The following is a 22,100-nucleotide window of genomic DNA, read 5'->3' on the forward strand; positions in this document are numbered from 1 at the left end:
GTTAAATCGAGATTCCCCAACTCCAGAATGTTTAGAATTGCAACATGGGGCCTGATAACATGTACAGGTTTCCATCTCTGGTAATGGGACCCTGAAATACAAGTATGCATTGCTTACAAATGATTATCCCATGCCTTACAATCGTTTTTTTTTGTTAATTCTTAAATTTTGGTTGGGATTGGACTCCTCCATCCCTAAAATGTTGGGTCATGTGCTTGAAGAGGGGAGGTACTTGCTAATCAACCGGATAGGCCTCATACGGACATCAGACCTGCGAAAGTTCCTACTTTTGAATTCAAAGCTTAACTCAGTCATCTTTTGACATACTAACCTATCATTTGAAGCTGTGCTGTCTGCAATGAGGCATGGACTGCACCGGAACAGCGATCAGCCAAGTTCCTCCCTAGTCCTTCTTCAATGTGCTTGTGCAGATCCTGTAAAGAGATGTAATAATTTTGTGTATATATATATATAATAAAGTTAGTGATATTAAAAAAAACTATACAAGTATTATTGTACAGTTTTTTTTTCCTCTGTCAAAATGCTAAATAAAGGGATTTTTTTCCTCACGTTTTTATAAAACTTTAAAACTGGAGGAGAAGAATGGAAGTCTCCATGAAATTCATCAACCAATATAGAAAGGCGGCAGATTTCATCATTCATTGCAGCAGAAACCTGAAATACCAATTTCATGGTAAAAAATTAAACATTTGCAACAAAATCTCAGTTATATTTGGCAGTATTCCAAGTGATAATTAAAATTTGAATCCTTATTAGCAGTGCTTCATACATACTTCAATAAAATTCCAACTATAGAATAATGCTGCAGAGACAATTTGCCCAATTCACTCCAAATGTACAATGCAGAACGTATTTGAACAGAGATTTAACAAAAATTATCCAATGTCTGTGAAGAGAGAGATTAAGTTATCCTCTATACACCAAGGGCAAATTAGGATATTGAAGTTTTGGGTTACTGACACCAATAGTTTCATCTTAGTGGTTGGTCAAACATTTAAGAATGGAAATTAATCTGGGAGTTAAAGCATGGTAGCCATAATAATGGCAAAGAAATGTTTCATAGTTTCATAGTATGGCTCTGAGTGGAGCAGCCTATCAAATGGATGCTCTGGGGCCCAGAATGCCCTATATGGCAATCTATCAAAGAAAGCAAGTTCAAGATTCAAATAAAAGGAAGAATAAATTCATCATGTTAAAAATTAAAATGGCTAGAAAGACTTGCATTTACATAGCACCTAACCAATGTCTCAAAGCACTTCATATAGTAAATCTATTTTTTGGTACTCCCGGTTGAGAGAAGAACCTTGGCCAGGAAACTGGTCATAGAGGCATGGTATTTTAATGCTCACCTGAACTACTGTAACAGACAGAGCCTCAGCTTAATGACTCATCTGAAAGCAGCAGACCCAAGAAAGCATCATTCAGTCATGCACTAGAATGTCAAACCTCATTTATGTGATCAAGTCCCTGGACTGAGGCTTGAATCCAAACCTTCTGACTTGAGCAAGAAATCTAGCAACAGAACCAAGAACTAAAAGTTGCCACGGCAACCCAAATCTACTCAGAGAATAACTTCATCTTCCTTTCATCTACAACTCCATTTTGTTACCAGAATTACAAGAAACTTTCTAACCCAGGATAACCAATGTTATGACAATCAATTCCTGCAGCAGAATCTTGGTAACCTTTTGTTTTGAAAAGGACTTTTCATCTGCCAAAAATGAACCAGGTTGTCCCTCAATAAAGGGATTCTCTCACACACATTCTCTGCTGAAGGCATCCGCTGTGGCATTCTACTCCTCCTCGAGGTACTCGGCAGAATGGACAAGGTTCTATTGACATCAGTACCATGTCTGCATGGTGTCAATACACAGGAATCAGGAATTAATCCCTCATTAGTTTATGTATTTCACCACAATGGTGACGTCTTCCCACTCTATTTGTTGTAAATGCAAGGCATTGAACCATAAAAGAGCACTAACAACATTGTCACAAGCTTGAATATTTACATAGCTGGATACTTGTCTGGATAAATAGATCTCAGGTTCATGTGCCATAAATTTTGGTACCTTACCCTGAGGCAAAAGTATTAGTTAGCAGGAACAAACAAAGAAACATAACATAGAAGATAGGAGTAGTCCATTCGGCCCCTTGAGCCTGTTCCGCCATTTAATGAGATCATGGCTGATCATCCAAATTCAGTACCCTGTCCCTGCTTTCTCCCCATATCCCTTGATCCCTTTAGCCTTAAGAAATATATCCAACTCTTTCTTGAATATATTTAATGAATTGGCCTCAACTGCCTTCTGTGTTAGAGAATTCCACAGGTTCACCACTCTCTGGGTGAAGAAATTCCTCCTCATCTCTGTCCTAAATGGCTTACCCCTTATCCTTAGACTGTGACCCCTGGTTCTGGACTCCCTGGCCATCGGGAACATCCTTCCTGCATCTAGTCTGTCTAGTCCTGTTAGAATTTTATAAGTTTCAATGAGATCCCCTCTCATTCTTCTAAACTCTAGCGAATATAAGCCTAATCGACCCAATCTCTCTTCATACGTCATTCCTGCCATCCCAGGTATCAGTCTGGTGAATCTTCGCTGCACTCCCTCCATGGCAAGAATATCCTTCCTCAGATAAGGCGACCAAAACTGCACACAATACTCAAGGCGTGGTCTCACCAAGGCCCTGTACAACTGCAGCAAGACATCCTTGCTCCTGTACTCGAACCCTCTCGCTATGAAGGCCAACATACCATTTGCTTTCTTAACCGCCTGCTGAACCTGCATGCTTACCTTCAGCGACTGGTGCACAAGGACACCCAGGTCTCATTGCACTTCCCTTTTTCCCAATCTATTACCGTTCAGATAATAATCTGTCTTCCTGTTTTTGCCACCAAGGTGGATAACCTCTCATTTATCCACATTATACTGCATCTGCCATGCATCTGCCCAATCACCCAACCTGTCCAAATCATACTGGAGTTTCTCTGCATCCTCCTCACAGCACACACGCCCACCCAGCTTTGTGTCGGCTGCAAACTTGGAGATATTACATCTAGTTCCCTCGTCTAGATCATTAATATATATTGTGAATAGCTGGGGTCCTAGCACCGATCCCTGCGGTACCCCACTAGTTATTGCCTGCCACTCAGAAAAAGACCCGTTTATTCCAACTCTTTGCTTCCTGTCTGCCAACCAGTTGTCTATCCAAGACAGTACCTTACCCCCAATCCCATGTGCTTTAACTTTGCGTGCTAATCTCTTACGCAGGACCTTATCGAAAGCCTTCTGAAAGTCCAAATACCACATCCACTGGTTTGCCCTTATCTATCCTACCAGTTACATCCTCAAAAAATTCCAGTAGATTAGTCAAGCATGATATACATTTTGTAAATCCATGTTGACTTTGTCCGATCCTGTCACTGTTTTCCAAGTGCTCTGCTATTACATCTTTTATAATGGACTCTAGCATTTTCCCCACTACCGATGTCAGGCTTACCGGTCTATAATTCCCCGTTTTCTCTCTACCACCTTTTTTTTTTTTTAAATAGTGGGGTTACATTAGCTACCCTTCAATCCATGGGAACTGTTCCAGTCAATAGAATTTTGGAAGATACCAGCAATGCATCTACTATTTCTAGGGTCACTTCCTTAAGTACCCTAAGATGTAGATTATCAGGCCCTGGGGATTTATCGGGCTTCAATCCCGTCAACTTCTCTAACACCATTTCCCTACAAATACTGATTTCATTCAATTCCTCCCTCTCATTAGACCCTATGTTCCCCAACATCTCTGGGAGGTTATTTGTGTCCTCCTTTGTGAAGACAGAACTAAAGTATGTATTTAATTGGTCTGCCATTTCTTTGTTCCCCATTATAAATTCCCGTGATTCTGACTGCAAGGGACCTACACTTGACTTCACCAATCTTTTTCTCTTCACATATCTATGGAAGCTTTTACAGTCAGTTTTTATGTTCCCTGAAAGCTTACTCTCATATTCTATTTTCCCCCTCTTAATTAATCCCTTTGTCCTCCTTTGCTGAATCCTAAACTGCTCCCAATCCTCAGGTTTCCTGCTTTTTCTGGCCAATTTATATGTCCTCTCCTTGGATCTTATGCTATCCCTAATTTCCCTTGTTAGCCTCGGTTGAGTCACCTTTTTTGTTTTTTTGTTTTATTTTTATGCCAAACAGGGATGAACAAATTCTGTAGTTCATCCATGCGATATTTAAATGTTTGCCATTGCCTAACCACCGTCAACTCTAAGTAACACAAGTCTTGGTTCACAATTCTGTAGAACTGGAAAGTTCATTCTCTCTGCTTCTTTTGGGAAGGCGATGAATTGCGCAGCCCTCGAGTTTATAAGAAATGTAACTCGACTAGCACAACTACCATGAATGGCCCTGATTCCTTTCTGAAATCAGGAACTGAAAATAACTATTAAGTCCACAACCAGGCATTCTACTAACAGAACATTATCAGTTGAAGGCAGCGTGAATGCAACCTATAGACAATGAGAGAAAAAATATCTGAGGGTAGAAATGCCAGGAGGGAAAGTCGTCCTACACAGGATGAAATTCTTTTAAAGAACATTAACATCCCCCATTTGATTGCCTGACTTATCACTGCTACAAATGAGAAATAAAACATTACAGATTTTATATTTTGTTTACTCTCAGTGATGGCTAACAGTAAACTGGAGGCTAACTGTTAAAGGCAAGCAACTTTTATTTGGAGAGGGGGCTACAAACTCTCACCTTAGCTTCTACTTCTTCAGTCACCAGTTTTATATTTCTCTTGCAGTCCTCTGTTAGCAAGGTCAGTTGATTTCGCATAAACTCCAGTCGATCCAGGTGGTCTTCTCGTTCCTCCAAGGAAAGCACTCTGAGAGCAGAAAGGGCAGGTTTTAATTCTATGTTTATATTTTGTGCATACATGTACTTAACTCAATTTATACAATTTCTTTCACATATTACTGAAAACTGCCCACATTGGAAAATGCTAGATTAAGTAGGGTTTTCCTCATTCTTCGTGATACCCATTCTCCAGATACAAACAGTATTTTCTGCATCATGGCCAAAATCAACTAGGGGCACTGTCCCTTTAATTTTACATCTTGATACTTCCCTAGTCAACTGTACATATGGTCTCACGCCGAAAGGCTAGAATGTTGCGTTACTCCCTTGAGAAAAAGCTTTCATCGTGCAGACAATGTCAACAACTAAATACCACCTCTTCCAAGATGTCTTGTTCTATATTGTGGAAAGGAATGTGTGATGCAGTTGGGTTGGCTACTTAATCTACAATACAACAACAACTTGCATTTATAACAACAACTTGCATAATCTGTATAGCGCCTTTAACGTAGTAAAACGTCCCAAGGCGCTTCACAGGAGCATTATCAAACAAAATTTGACACTGAGCCACATAAGCAGCAGTCAGAAGGGTTCAAAGGTGTTGTCCAGTGTCACTGCTGCAGACCGCGGAGTCCTGCAGCAGCATTCCAGTTTGCTCACCTAATTCTGGGCATACTCTTATTCCAAGGAGTATTCCTGTGTTAGAGGAATATCTAGGCCATGGTAACAACCGGAACCCAGAGAATTAGGCCGGTCCAGGTTAACTGGGCAGAGTGCATTTTCACTGCATACTATCTGAATTTTTCTTGGGTGAGGGAGGTAGGTGGAGGGGCACTGAAGGTTTTTTTAAAAAATATATTGTAGAGTTGAATTTTGCCCCCACCAATTAACTCAACAAATAGGAGGGTTTCATTCTTACAACAGAATCCCAAGTATGATTCAAGTCTAGTAACATTTAAGTAGTTACATTAAAGTTTGTTAAAAGAATCAAATCACACCTTAGCCATCATCGCAACATCTCTACTTGAAGCCATAGGTAACTACAAAGCTTACACAGGTTCAACTTCCCCAAACTGTTGCCTTGTATGTGAATCGAGCCACTGAGGATTTCTCTTACCTTTTTTCTGCTGCAACCACATTGATGGAGTCCATGATTTTTTTCACAGTGTCTATGATCTGTTTAGCTCTGATAGTGTGTTGTTCAAATTTTGTTTTCACTGCTGACTGCGAGATGCACTCCTGCGAGGCCCAAGCAGGAACACATTACTGTGAACTCCATATTGGTTACATTGGGCAAATATAAAGATATGCTCAGACACAGACTTGCTGCTGGTTCTAAAGAAATATGCAGAAACTTCAACAGAACACAAGCATAAAATAAAATACACATTGACAAGAATACAAAAACAGCAGCAAGGCAGTGTCTTGGACTAAATATTTCTATTCACAGTAATGTGTTAATTTGAGAAGAAAATTATACACATGCATAAAATAATGTAAAACATATTTTAGTTTTCACTGCATATATGGACATAAACGATGTAAGGCTTAACTACTGCCAGTGATTGAATTGTGTTTTCACATGTAAAGATCTGTTTAGCACAAACACAGATTGGGGTACTAATTATGATAGCCTTGAGTAACAGAATACCTGAAACTCTGGTGATATTTGTCACAACCCCTGGGAGTACATTAAGAAAATCTATACTGTTAAAAAAAACTTGCGCACACTTCCTATCTGCCTACTGTTGTCACGTTCTTGTCACACTTCTACGCATTATAATTTTGTATTTCCAAATTTAATGCAGCATTTGCCGATGTAAAGATGACATGTAATTACAGAATCTGACCACTGGGTGGCTTTGCGCCCATTCTGAGAACATCTTCATAGTCTGTCTCAGCAAAATTTCAGAACCTTTGACCACCATCTCATTTTCTCAAGTGCGTTATGAAGGCAAGTTTAAACATTGTTTTGCACTATAATTTTCTTTTTAGTCTTTCTCCTTTTTGTCTATTCCCCTATCTTATCCCCTTTAAACTACCTGCTGAATCTGTATTCTTCCCTCCCCCTCCTCCCAATGTACCTCAAACTGGCGGCAGTTGCTCTTCAAAAATTCTTACAATTGACGCAACAGAAAATACTAAGTCAAAAACTGCTTCACATAGATGGTGTCTAATGGGCTGAACTAGTCACAATTATCAGAACCCATTTGTATTCTCAAGGGGGCTCTGATGAAGGGTATACACCGAAAATATGAACTTGTCTTTTCTCTTAACAGATGCTGACTGATCAGAGGCTGTGTTGCCAGCATTTTGTTTTTATTTCAGATATTCAGCATTTGCAGTTGTTTTCCCGTTATTTGTATCCTCCAGTTCACATTACAACAGCTCCACACTCCAAACTATTTAATAGTCAGATTATCCTGCTAAGGTCAACTTATATAGTTTTGCTAATGAGTACAATTAATTTTGGTACGCTACTTTGGATGAGGCATGGACATTTTCAAATTATATAATCCAACTTTACATTTATTATATCAATGCCAACTTTACTTTGGGACTGGTCTGTGCATCAAAAATATGCAAATTTCACAAGTGATTTCCTTTCAATTAATAAAAAAATTAGTCATGGGATACTAGCATACAAACACTTAATGCATTTATTTGAACTTTCCATACTATTCTATATTAAATGGGTTATCTCTTCTGCTAAAATAGCAAAGAAAAGAATTGCAGGTGAATGCATTAAATATTTCTAAAAGAAAAAGAAAGTCTTGCATTTATATAGTGCCTTTCACGACCTCAGGACGTCCCAAAGTGCTTTACAGCCAATGAAGTACTTTTGAAGTCACTGTTGTAATGTAGGAAATGTGGCAGCCAATTTGCGCACAGCAAGCTCCCACAAACAGTCATTTTTTTTTAAAGTAATGTTGATTGAGGGATAAATATTGGCCAGGACTCCGAGGATAACTCCCCTGCTCTTCTTCGAAATAACGTCATGGAATCTTTTACATCCACCTGAGCACGCAGACAGGGCCTCGGTTTAATGTCTCATCCGAAAGATGCACCTCAGACTGTGCAGCACTCCCTCAGTATGGCACGGTGTCAGCCTAGATTTGTGTGCTCAAGTCTCAGGAGTGGGACTTGAACCCACAACCTTCTGACTCAGAGGCACGTGAGCTACCCACTGAGCCATGGCTGACACAGACTAGTATCCCAAGCATAATTTAAGATCTACACTTTAAAAAAAAAGGTCTATCAGAACTGAACCAAAGCAACAACATAGAAACATAGAAGATAGGAGCAGGAGTAGGCCATTCGGCCTCTCCAGCCTGCTCCGCCATTCAATGCGATCATGGCTGATCATCCAAGTTCAGTACCCGGTCCCTGCTTTCTCCCCATACCCCTTGATCCCTTTAGCCTTAAGAAATATATCCAACTCCTTCTTGAATATATTTAATGAATTGGCCTCTACTACCTTCTGTGGTAGAGAATTCCACAGGTTCACCACTCTCTGGGTATAGAAATTCCTCCTCATTTCTGTCCTAAAAGGCCTACCCCTTATCCTTAGACTGTGACCCCTGGTTCTCGATTCCCCGACCATCAGGAACATCTTCCCTGCATCTAGTCTGTCCAGTCCTGCCAGAATTTTATAAGTTTCAATGAGATCTCCTCTCATTCTTCTAAACTCCAGTGAGTACAAGCCCAATCGACCCAATCTCTCTTCATACGTCATTCCTGCCATCCCAGGTATCAGCCTGGTGAATCTTCGCTGAACTCCTTCCATGGCAAGAATATCCTTCCTCAGATAAGACGACCAAAACTGCACACAATACTCAAGGTGTGGTCTCACCAAGGCCCTGTACAACTGCAGCAAGACATCCTTGTTCTTGTACTCAAACCCTCTCGCTATGAAGGCCAACATACCATTTGCCTTCTTAACCGCCTGCTGCACCTGCATGCTTACCTTCAGCGACTGGTGCACAAGGACACCCAGGTCTCGTTGCACTTCCCCTTCTCCCAATCTATTGCCATTCAGATAATAATCTGCCTTCCTGTTTTTGACACCAAAGTGGATAACCTCACATTTATCCAACAGCAACATGACTTTCTGCCTATCCTGGTATAAGCAGCCCAGAATATAATATGCACTACAGCATATCCAAAATTTGCTTTCCTAGTTATGCTCATAAATAGCCTGCTCTATCAATATCCTTAGTGTAAAGGAGGGATGGGGGGGGGGGGGCGGGAAACAGTGTATACTTGTCCATTGCAACTTTTGAATAAAGACAATAAAACAAAAGTTTAAACACAAGGGAGAAAACAAGAATGCGGTAACAGAAAGGAAAGTATTAGTAAAGTAAAAAAGTATCTGTAAGAGCACCTCACCGAAGCAGGTCTAGACTTCAGCAATGAACACAAAAGGTTGATTAATAAAACACACACATTATTAAGGAACGTTAGGGTAGTGCTGTAGGAGAGAAGAAGCTTCTCAAAGAGAAACTGAGACATGGTTAGGTAAGAAGCTAATCAACAATTTAACATTGTAGAGAGTTAAAAAATCAAAACGATGAAAGTTGAACATAATATATTCCATTTTAAGCTCTACATTGGCCAGATTTAACAGATTTCAAGGAAGAATTTTATAAACACAATCCTGAACACAGCTGTTCCAAACATTACAAACAGAAGATGAACTTAGTGCACAATGGAATTGTTAAGCTCCCATACTTTTGTGAGTTACATTGTGACTTGTGTCAATTTTTTTTTTAATTCTAAGATGGTATGAGAAAAGCTACTTTGTACAGCTTTTATTTCTGGAAGTTGAAATTTAAATCTACATTGTACAGTACCATAGCTTTGCCTTTCATATATGAAACATCAGAATCTATTGTTGAATATTTAAATAGGTTTATAATATTATTGCAAACATGTATGCACAATATTAATTGTGAATGCCTTGTGTTTTTGAGGTAAATTCCTTTTCCTGGGCAAATCAGGGGTAAATGGTGCATTGCAAGTAACTAATCCTGCATGGCGGTTTACTCCTGATATTTGGAATTTGCAGACATTGTATTTATGTACCTGCTGCCTAACAGAGCAATTTCACAAGTTCAACAGCTGAGGAGAATTTAAATGGCCCAGCAGCCATTTAAACTGCAGCATTCTCACCTGAAATAGAAGAGAGGTGCTTGCATTTGAAAATTTCTGTAAAATAAGGTTTCTCACCTGCATACCACTAGATTTAATTATATTATGCTGAAACTACTGTTGCAAGAAGCGAGGGAGTGATAGCTGCCCTCTGACACTTAAGAGCATCCGCCATAGCAATGATTGGTGCAGTGAGCCTGGCAGAAAATAACTGACAGGGTCATTGCTGTCTGCACCACCCAGAGGATCTGGATCCAAATACACAAATGGAAAACTTGAAGACAGCTGCCTAACTAAAGCAGTTAGGCTTCCAATTCCAAGTATGCATTCGGTAAAGTGCGCTCTCATAACCTGTTGCTCATTTCCTGCTGCTCATCCAAAGTGCTCATCAATCTTACAACTTTTTGAATTCTAACCATGCATGGTCAAACTGCAGCAAAGCACAAATACAAGCTTCAATTAAGATCTGAAACTGTTGTCACTCTGAACACTTGAAGGTGCTTCACACTGCAAATCTTTCCAATACAATCCAACTGCATAATTCAGATTCATTTACTGGCATACAGGATAGGTTGCAGGTTGGGTATATGTTAATCACTGCACGCACTTAAACTTACAATACCTCAAGACTACTTCATTGCTTGCAGGACAAGATGGCATATAATAAATGGAACCAGGCCTAAATTGGAGAAGGGTGCTCAAAATGCAAACCAACAGATTGAGAAAGCCACCCTAGATATAACTGGCTAAGAGAACAATGAGGGAGCAGGGGAGGGTGAAACCAGAACCATGACCCACCCCCACCCATAAAGCTCAGGGTTCATATCTTCCTCTCCTTGTCACGTTTGTTCCCCCTCAATCAGTCGCTGGCATACATTCAACCACAAATATCACATACAGAAATATAGCAATGCAAGAACTGTGAGGTGGTGTCTTTTGGAGCCAGCACTGTAACTTCTGTTTTTGTAGACCTGGAACAGCAGTCTGCCAGTGGCCTGAACAAGCGAGCACTGCATTACTTTCAGCAACAGTCATAAGCACCACAGTTTACACACAGACCAAAGGATGTAAATAGTGAACTTAAGTAGGCAGTACCATGTTAAGTCACAACACATGGGTGAGAAGGAGCAAATAGGGTGGCAGAGGAGCATGTGTCTCCTATTTTGCTGTTCCTGGTCCCACAAAAATAAAAATTTCCTGGGCTGTTTTGTGAACAGCCTCCAACGGTCCCTTTAAGAAATGTTGGTTAAGGAGCTCAACACCTGATGCGAATGGGTTGTACCGTAAATAGCAATTGGTGTCCTACAACCAGCATATGACTCTGCTTTGCACATTTAACAAGCCCTCCAATAACTGGAGCCATCTCTGACACACAGGCTGTGATAGCTATGGTTGTTGGAGGTCAGTAGGAACAGGAGTAGGCCAGTCAGCCCCTCGATCCGTTTTCACCATTCAATTAGATCATGGCTGATCTGTACCTCAATCCCATTTACCAGCTGTTGCTCCATATCCTTTGATACCCTTACCCAATATAAATCTATCGCTCTTAATTTTGAATGTTTCAATTGGCCCAGCAGCCACAGCCTTTTTTTTGCGGGGGGGGGGGAAGAAAGAGTTCTATATTTCTACTACCTTGTGTGAAGAAGTGCTTCCTGATTTCCCTCCCGAATGGCCTGGCTCTATTTTGAAGAATATGCTCCCTTGTTTTGGTTTCCTGGTTTCCCCCGCCAGGGAAAATCATTTCTCTTTCTTTATATACCATATCAAATCCGTTTATCATTTTAAACACCTTGATAAGATAATCACTGCAGGAGTTCTTCAGCAAAGTGCCCTTGGTCCAACCATCTTCAGCTGCTTCATCAATGAGCTTCCCTCCATCATAAGGTCAGGAGTGGGGCTGTTCACTGAGAAATTCGACTGTGTTCAGCTCCATCCACAGTTCCACCAATAATGAAGCAATTCTTGCCAGCCTATAGCAGAACCTGGAAAACATCCAGGCTTGGGCTAACAATTGTGTCACATACGTATCAGGCAATGATCATCTCCAACAAAAAAAGGCACAACCACTTTCCCTGACCTTCAACGGCACCACCATCATTAGTTGACAAAAATGAGAAAGAAACAAGCCAAGTAGCCACAGGTCAGCGAGTTGATTAGTAATGAGACAACTGCTAAAATCCATAATCAGGGGCATAATAAATGAGCACTTGGAAAGTATAAACTGATTATGAAGAGTCAGTATAGCTTTATGAAAGGTAAGTCATATTGATGGTCACTGATTCAGTAGAGAGGGTAATCAATGGATGCGTCATATACAGATTTTCAGAAAGTATTTGATAAGGTTCCACACAAGAGATTACTACCTAAAATTCAGGTGTGTGGATAGAAAACCGGTTGAGAGGTAGGAAGCAGAGCATTGGCATGAGTGACATTCTTGAACTGGAAGACAAATACTGTCCCTCCAGGGACCACAGCTGGAGTGTCAGCTTTGCATGCTTTCTTTAAAATAAATCCAAGTTTGCAGATGATACTAAGTCAAGAGGTACAGTGAATTGTGAAGATAGTAGAAAATTGCAAAAGTACATAAATAAAAAGTGAGTGGGCAGAACAATACAGATGCGGTTTAACAAAACAAAGTGCAAGGTAATACATTTTGGACACAAGAATAGCATATGGGAATACAGTCTAAATGGGAAAGCACAACGAGGCTAGATGAACAAAGGGATTGGTTAAAATCTAGCTCACAGGTGCGAAAAGTAACCAAAAGGCTAATGGAATGCTTCATTTCATCACAAGGGGTAGGAGGTAGATTTGTGTCTTTAGTGCCTGGGCGTCAAGTATCACCTTGGATGAGCGCAGAAAGGAAAAACCTGCCGGGGTGGGCAGCACACAGGTAACAGAACTCTCCTCATTTTCTTTCTACTGAAGTTATTGGAAAGAAAATCCAGTGAGTTCTGTAAAAGCCAAATGGTCTATTCATGTTCCCATGCAAACTTGCAATTGTAATATGTAAGAACACACACTGCTGGCAGCAAAAGCATTACAGAAGTCTACAGCCCTGTGTTCAGAGAGCAAGAGCCACAAGTACAGGAACCTTTCAATTGCTGTTACCTTTATTGAAACTCAAACTATATTTAGAATGTCACAATCAGTTTTTGTCATTTTCATTAATACCTATTGAAAAGTCTAAAATTTGATTAATCTCAACTTAGTAAAATCTCAATTTACAGTTTTCATTTTACTAAAGGTCTGAACTGTTATTAAATCAATAAATATGTATTTATAGTACAAGAGGTTTCAATATAAACATGCAGAAAATCTTCTGCATTCATACCTTCAAATGATAATTCTATACTAATCTATGGAGATTTTTTTTTGTTGTACTACAAATTCCTCTACTTTACTTTAGGAACAGACCAGAAAGTGCTGCAACATGAAAAGTATTAACCGTATGAGGCAATAATAAAAGATGGCTGTCTGCCATGTACCTCAAATTGTCGCTCAAAATTCTGAAATTCAAAAAGCCTAGCCTGGAATCCATCTGCTAGTGCACCACCTGTAAATCAAAATGCAAAAACAACATGAAGTAGTTTTTAAATACTTCATCATAAATGTATAAGAAAGGATCAAAAAAATATAATTATCCAAGGAGCTGATTTGTATTATAATCAGGCAGTTAAAATAAGAATGATCTAGAAACACTGACTGGTCAGGCAAGGGCACTTCCTGAAAAGAGATCGAGAATTCCAGATATGCTATCAATTAATGCAATCCTAATATACTACAACACCATGCATTTATTTAGCATCTTTAGCATAGAAAAACATTCCAAGTCACTTCAGAATCAGGAAAGGCATACTTTGTGATTATAGATATCTATACAAATAGATGTTAGTAGGTTTGTTAACCATAAAGCAGAGGTTTATACATTTTTCTGTACAGGCTACCCCATGACACATACCAAGGAGCCTACTGCAAATACTGGCACTTTCCTGTAGACACCTATCCTAACTTCCAAAAGGCAACTCAAAGGAAGCACCATTACTGCAGAAAACATTTTTAGTAGTACATAGTAATAGAAATATGTCAGTAAGCCAACCAATATATAAAAATACAAAAAAATCTGATGAGACAACTATAGAAGTCTGATAACCTCTGGGATGCCATCGTGTAAAACTTGGGTCCTGGGCAATGTTCCTTCTAAGGTGCGCGCGCAGCTATGCAGGCTGGTGACCGGCTTTTACATTGTAAATGCCGCTCATGCGCAGAAATTTAAAGGGACCATGCAATAAAAGCAGGCCACGCAGAACAAAGCACAGCTTACAGGGAACATTGGTCCTGGAGCCCCAGTTTGAAATCCTATGTCATATAAGTTAAAAAAATAAAAAAAAATCCCAGAATCTTGCCTTTAAGACAAAGAGAGAGGAATGGCAGATAGAGCAGCAAAATAATATCCAAGTTTTATTTACATGCAAGACTTCTCCAATACTTTTGCCATCAAGAATACCACAACACTTACCACCTTCTGGCATTCCTTGTGCTTTGTGAATTCTGGCATTTACAGCCTCCTTGGCAGAAACAAAAAATATCCGATTTTTAGCCTGTGCATAATCCATTACTCCAAGTTCCTCCACAAGGAAGCTAACACAGCGGTCAGTATGTTGCTGACGTACCTGAATTGTAAAGGTGATATGGATTTATACTCGGGCAAAAATCAACAGAACAGGTACAACTATTATTTTCAATTTTATCACATATATGTGTGAGATCACAGCAGTAAATATACAAAATGATAATGTAATATGCTTACACAATTTGACATTTAAGAAACTGTATTTTATATTAGAACATTCAATAAAGGAAGGACTATGTAAGCCAGTGATGTGTCATATTCAGACTCAATCATTTTTCAGCTCTATAATAATTCATTATAATTACAGAGTACAACAGTAACTTACTTCATCCATGTATTCTGGCTCAGAAGCAGAAGCATCCCAACGATTATTCAAGATAAAAATATTAGGCTTGGAAAGTCGCTCATTAACTTTATGAAAAAACTGTTTCTCCTGAAAGTGACATAACTTAATATTTAGAAATATTCTGAATACAAAATTTCCATTAAGATTTCAGAATCTCATTTTGAAAACAAGATCAAATAACAGATTCAATGTTAAGCTGTGTAATGTTCTGCGACTGAATTAGCTGGCATTCAGTTATATCTACAAATGTTTGAATACAGGCATTATTTTAAACTAGCGTCTGTCAGCAGGAGGCAGCATGAAGTTGGTAAAAGGGTACCAAAACAGATTGGTACATAAATTCCATGCTTCTTGTAGTACAGGATCCAATTTAACCTGGAGTTTTATTTATATAACAGCTGCTCTATATTACAATTTTCAACAATTGCTAAATTATTTTTAGTCACAGTTACATGAAAGTCCTCTGTAAGTGGCACTTGGGAAGGAAACAGAGGTGGAAATAATTAGCAAGGAACAACTTTTATAGGAAATTACCTTTAAACTGCATCAAGTGCAAAAAACACACACTTACAGTTTGCATAAGTGTTGATTCTGAATTTGCCACCAATACAAAGACATCAGCATCCAGACAGAACTTGTCAATCCAGCTATCCAGCTCTGTGGTGACATCAGTACCAGGGCTATAGAAAGAAACACCAGTTAGACTTGACATAAAGGCCTAGAAATTGAGTTTTGGCGCAGCCAGGGCTTTAGCGCCGGAAGTTAGTGCCGGAGCTAAGTCGCGCTGGTCGGGCCCAAAATTCACCAATTCTGCGCCCAAACGGCTGCCGGCGCTGCTGAGAGCTGTTTGCGCCTGAAAACTGGCGCTACGCGCTGAATATCGGCGCTATTCCGGCGCTGCGGCGCCCGCTGCGGCAGGTTCGGGAAGTGCAGGCCTCCTCCTTCCCTTAAGGAGGAGCTGCCTGCACCCGGCCGCAGCCCGCGAAAATCTTTTTAAAAATGAGCCTGGCACCTCGGACAAGTGCCGGGCTTGCTTCTGTTCCGGGGGGGGGGGGGGGGGGGGGGGGGAAGTCCGGGGAGGGAGCTGCGGCCAGGCGGCCGGCGGGAAAGCGGCCGGCCGCCGCGGTGCCTTTAATGCGCCGGCGCAAAGTCATGTAAGACTCTGTTGCCAGAGTCTTAGTTGCGGCTGCCACGGGCGAGGCGGCCGCAACTGAATTTCGGCGCTGGGGCCCGTCAGCATGGCAACCGGGACGCTGCGCACACCGATGACGTCATCGGTGCCGGCGCAGCGCTACCGGTCTACCGTGGCGGAAGGGCCCCAGGCAATTTCGGCGCCGGCGCCAATTGCAGCGCTAGGCCCTCTAGCGCCGCAAAATCGGCGCTAAGGGCACTGAATTTCTAGGCCAAAAAGTATCTAATATCAACATCTTGAAATTCCAACAAAATACTTTGTAATTTTTACAAATAAACACTCCGGACACAATAAAGTACAGTAGAAGCCAAACACTGCTTGAATGTTTCAAATAATGAGAAATGTGTTTTTGCTTCTATCCAGTTGCAACAGAAAAACATTGCGCCAAAGTCAATATGGCTATTTGATCATTTATAATTACGTCAATTTCAAATTATTTTGAGCTACATCAGACCTGTCCACTAACACCAAGTCATCTCGAAGAAGAGCACATTTCGATTTTGGCCAAAAGACACGGACTAGACACCCAGCATCCAAGTATTCATTCTGATGCAGAGCATGTGCCAGCTGATTCACAGTCTAAAAAGTACAAAAATATATATTACTGCACATTGTACTATAGCATTACCAATAAATGCAATGGTCTGGAAGAAAAATAATTCTGTTTAAAATACAACAATCAGACAGAAATTAAGAGGAAAAACACTTCAACATCCAGATTGTTTCATATTAATTTTTCCATGAACTGTAAACCACTTCTCCAAGAAGATGTGAACACTTAAGACATTCTCCTTTGTAATTAATACTAGCTAACATATTCACATCCCACTGAAATTCATAAAGGGTTTTAAAGGGGAAGGAAAATCTAGACAATATAGACACATGCACACATATAACACTCTGGGATGCTACCTGTAATTTAAGGCTTCCCAAAGTTCCATGCCAACTTTCTCCCCAAGGTGTCCTCCTTTACCCTATGCACCAAATTACTCTTGATCCTTGGTGATTTCAATCTTCATCTCAACTTTCCTTCAACTTCACTGCCCTCTTGTTCCCACTCAATCTTGCTTCTCATATAAACTCCCCTACCCATATTCAGGGCCACCTCGTCTCGAAGCTTCTCTGCACCCATGGTCGGAATCTCCTACAAGGCTTTCTCTGACCAATTCTTCATTTCCCTCAACACCCAGGTCCCATACCCTCCTCCAATATGATTGCGCTCGCCATATGCTCATGGGAAGCTTCTCACCCAGGTCCCTTACATCATCACTTTTAAGTTTCCAATTCCCTTACTTCTGGCATGTCACTCATGACACCTCTGCCACTGCCCCTTCACCTTTGTGTTCAATGCCCTTTATACCAGCAAAATAAGCACACTCCCATCCCTGCCGGTTCTCACAGGTACAACCTCCATTTTTGTTCCTTCAAGTCAGACTGGCGCAAACTTTAACGTAACTGGTGCGCAACTAGCCCAGCCACTTATTGCCAGATCTCGCTTCACCAATCAAGCATTAACATGTTTCACTTTCCTCAGCCAAAACCATCTAGGATCATCATTAAGTGCCAGGACAACCACAGGATCCTTTTTTCCATGACCACCTTAAACCCCTCTTCCATCCCCTCCATCTTCAACTACTGCCCCATCTCCAATCTCCTGTTCCCCTCAGAGGTCCCGACACATTGTCACTTCCCAGCTTCGTGCTCATCTCTCCTGAAACACTCCAGTCTGGCTTTGTTTTTCTCAAAGCCAAAACAGCTCTAAACCAAGTCACCAACAACATATTTAGTGATTGTAACAGCAATACATCATTCATCCTCAACTTCTCCACACTGTTAAGCACTGTGCCATCATCCTCCAATACCCCTCTTCCTTCATATAGCTCTGTGAGACTATCCTCGCATGGTCTATTCTTACCTATCTAAATGTAGCCAGTGCATCTCCAGCAATGGCCTTTCCTCCCTCCCACACACCATCACCTTGAGTCCCCCAAGGATCTATCCTTGGCCTCTTCCTCATCTACATGCTGCCCCTCTGGGACATGATTCAGGACCAACTTTCACATCTGTGCTGACAACACCAACCTCTAACTCTCCACCATCTTTGCTCAACCCAATAACTGCCATTGTGCTGTCAGACGGCTTTAACATGCAGTCTTGAATAAGTCTTACTCCAGCTCAAAACTGGGACAGCCAAAGGCATAGTCTTTGGCTCACACCATAAACTCCACTCCCTTACCACTAATTCAATCCTCCACCCTGGTCACTGTCTCAAGCTGTTTGCAATCTTAGTACTGTACCCTGTTCAACCCTGAATTGAGCTTTAAACACCATATCCTTTCCATTGCCAAGACTGCTTACTTCCAACTTCACAGTACTGCCCACCTCCACCTCTATCTTAGCCTTTCTGCCATTGAAGCCCTTGTAAATGTCTTGGTCCCCATCATACTCAACTATTCTAATGTTCTCTTGCTGGCCTTCCATCCTTAACAAATGCCAACTTGTCCAAAACTCTGATACCCGTACCCTGTCCCACACAAAGTTCACTCATCCATCATCCTTGCCATCATTGACCTATATCGTCAGCCTGTTTCCCAATGTATTCAGCTTAAAATCCTTATCTTTAAGTTCCTCCATGCTTCTTTCAGCTCTATATTCCCTACCAAACAACCTGTTCTTCTGACTAGTCTTTTGTACATACCACCTGCCTTTGCTCTACGATTGGTGGTATGGCCTTCAGCCCCCGGGTCCAACTCTCTCGAATTCCCTAACTAAACCTCTTCACCTTTAAAAACCTTCTCAAAATCCATTTCTTTAACCAAGGTTTCAGTCACCCTTCCTAATTTCTCCCTTCCTGGCTGGGCATCCATTTCCTTTACACCTATCTGTGAAGTACCGTGGAAATTTTTAAGCATGATTAAAAGTGCTATAAAAATACAAGTTGTTGTAGTTGTTGATCTCCTATGCCTTTATTATCTAACAAAAAATGTCCTCTCTTGCTGCAATTGTCTCACATGATTCTCCAACTATAATTCTGTGTTCCTCTTTGTTTTGCACATTTCACTCTCTGTATGGCTCTTACACAATTTAATCATCTCCATTTGTCTGATTATTTTTGTTGTGACTCTTTGTACTAGTCTCCTTTGTTGCATCTTCACACTCTTCTGCATGTTTGTCAATGTCTCGGTATGATGCTCTCATTTCTGTACTCAATTTCTATCTCACTTTTAAAGCCCAGGGTTTGCAATAGGACAGTCACCAATATGCACTGGGTTAGAGGTGAGCATAGGTTTCAGGCAGGGCAGGCCCTGCAGGAACATAAATAGGCAAGAGTGAAAATGGCAGGCTGGAGACTCAGGCTGGGAGAGAGTGGGATTGGGCTGAAGCAAGAGGCAGGAGGAAAGTAGGAGTTCGGGAATAATCACTGTGGCTGAGCACTCTTGGGCTGGGGGGGGGGGGAAGAGGTGGCTGCTGGGAGCATTTTGGGGAGCCAACCAGTGTGCTGTGAAAGAGTTTGGCTGGTAATCGAGGTGGGTGTTATACTGTACAGCTGACATATCAGGTCAAGATAGCAGCCACACTGGGTGGAAGAATGGGATTGGGAGAGAGAAGAAAAACAGTGCTGAGGGCAATATAGGAGGAGTGTTTTTATCCCTCTGAAAATGCTGTGATGTGTTTTGGGGTGCAATTCCACAGGTATTGGCAGACCCCAATGCCTCGCCGAGATAACCATACTCCAACTGCAAACATAGGTAGAGATGTCAAATTGCAAAATAAGGAAATAAGAGGTAACTGCTATATAAATAGGCATATCTAAAAAAAAATGCATTATTTGAAAATTCAATTTTAACAATATTTGACTTAATTCTTACCGATCTCAACACCCACACATTCCCAGTACCATGTATTTCTACACAAACAGGTCCTTACTTTCACATTCTTCTTTTCCTCAGAGTCCTCAGTCATCAAATAGGCTTTGTCCCCATCTGTTCCTTCAACACTGAGGAAGCAGTTGGTTGTGTGTCCAATGCCACTGGGCAGTACTTTGTCCCATAGCATAGCATTAATCACAGTACTCTTCCCATTACTTGTTCTGTGACAAATTCAAAGCAGAATAACTTCAAAAAACGGTTTCTTTCACAATCAGTACCTCAATGGTCAACAACTTATTCATTTCAGAGTAGCAGTATTAGAATGGTTAAAGACAGGAACAGGAATGAATGACTCTAGAATTTAAAACTATTTTCAAAAAGTAGGGTCAGTAGCTCCAGACTACAAGAAAATAAAAAGTTATTGCTACAGGTTCTGGCACAGATATAGTATCTTGCCTGGCAGTACCTAGGGTTCAAGATCATCAAAGCAATAATTTAGGCTGTCCATTTTCCACTTGCATTTTTAGGCACTTCAATGGGGAAATTAAACATTGTTGCTTTCATTTCTTCAATGCTAGTGTTCATGTGCCAAGTCCAACAAATATTTCAATACTGTTCCTGTACCTGGGAAAATTCTTCGAACACCTCTCTTACACTCCTAGACAAGATATAAGAAACAAGCTTGCTATCTGATAGGTGATCCTTTTCTCATCTCTAGCCTCAAACCTTTTGCAATGTGTCATAACGTTTCTTTTGTTCCTCTAGAGCTCCAGTGTTTACATGCTGTTCCTTCCATTCTCTGAGTGTTGAAATCAAGATTATCACAGTATCTCCTACTGACTCATTCTTTCCCTTAACCAAAAAACTATGAAACTCATTATTTCCTGCAAGGCCTTTCTTCCTCTTACAAACCTAAAAGCTTGTAAAACCCTAACCAGTCATCTAATTATTATTTCTTGATTTATCTACTCTGTGCTCCTATTTTTCTGAATTTTGGAACTGCTGTACACTTTCGACAAGATTTCTGAATTAAAAAAGATAATTTGCTGCTCGTCAGAGGTGCATATTTGCTTCAGCAGAAAATCTGATCCACCTCTTTGTACCAAGCAATAAATCTGTTAATGATTATCCATAGTATAAGAATATCTTGCATCTCACCTCCCAAAAAAGGCCACTTTCATGTGCCTACGGGTCAGCACCTCGCTGATTCCAGCCACTTTAGTAGCGAACATTTTGATCTCTGACAACTGTTTCTGGGTTGTCGTCTTCTCCAGCCCTTCATTCTGATAGGATTCTAAAAGATTCAAACCATCATGGAGAGATTTAACAAAAACATCAACCCCTTTGCATTTATAAATCACCTTTTATAGTAAAATGCCCTAAGGCGCTTCACAGGAGTGTTATCAAACAGAAATTAATACCGAGTCAAAGGAGAAGACATTAGGACAGGTGACCAAAAGCTTGGTCAAAGGGGTAGGTTTTAAGGAGCATCTTAAAAGGAGGAGAGAGAGGTAGAGAGGTTTAGGGAGAGAATTCCAGAGCTAGGAGCCTAGACGGCAGGAAACAGGACCACCAATGATGGGGTGAGGAAAGTCGGTGATGCACAAGAGGCCAGAATTAGAGGAACGCAGAGTTCTTACAGGGTTGTAGAACTGGAGGAGGTTACAGAGGTAGGGAGGAGCGGGTCCATGCCAGAATTTGAACGCAAGGATGAGCATTTTAAATTTGAGGCGTTGGTGGACCAGGAGCCAATGTAGGTCAGTGAGCACAGAAGTGATGGGTAAACGGGGCTTGGTGCAAGTTAGGATACGGGCAACTGAGTTTTGGATGAGCTCAACTTTATGGAGGATGGAAGGTAGGAAGCTAGCTAGGAGTTCATTGGAGTAGTTGAGTCTGGAGGCAACAAAACCATAGATGAGGGTTTCAGCAGCAGATGGGCTGAGGCAGAAGCAGAGACGGGCAATATTAGAGGTGGAAGTAGGCGGTCTTGGTGATTGGAGAGGATATGGGGGCGAAAACTCAACTCAGCCAA

General features: G+C 40.9%; 1 protein-coding gene across 1 annotated transcript in view; it reads right to left on the minus strand.

Moving 5' to 3' along the window:
- Positions 1–22,100, minus strand: part of LOC147115757 (mitofusin-1-like) — a 62,356-nt gene that overhangs the window by 36,087 nt on the left and 4,169 nt on the right. Inside the window, exons 3-13 of the mRNA XM_085990272.1 lie at positions 21,227–21,362; positions 20,127–20,289; positions 16,654–16,778; positions 15,579–15,687; positions 14,987–15,094; positions 14,548–14,701; positions 13,517–13,584; positions 5,995–6,116; positions 4,779–4,905; positions 571–675; positions 332–434 (exon numbers count right to left, since the gene is read on the minus strand). Of these exons, the coding sequence (XP_085846398.1) occupies positions 332–434; positions 571–675; positions 4,779–4,905; positions 5,995–6,116; positions 13,517–13,584; positions 14,548–14,701; positions 14,987–15,094; positions 15,579–15,687; positions 16,654–16,778; positions 20,127–20,289; positions 21,227–21,362 (1,320 nt within the window). The remainder of the gene's footprint in view (positions 1–331; positions 435–570; positions 676–4,778; positions 4,906–5,994; positions 6,117–13,516; positions 13,585–14,547; positions 14,702–14,986; positions 15,095–15,578; positions 15,688–16,653; positions 16,779–20,126; positions 20,290–21,226; positions 21,363–22,100) is intronic.

This window comes from Somniosus microcephalus, chromosome 6 (genome assembly GCF_052327205.1).
Source record: "Somniosus microcephalus isolate GS21.2 chromosome 6, FLI_Smic_1.0, whole genome shotgun sequence".
In the NCBI taxonomy this organism is placed as follows: Eukaryota; Metazoa; Chordata; class Chondrichthyes; order Squaliformes; family Somniosidae; genus Somniosus; species Somniosus microcephalus.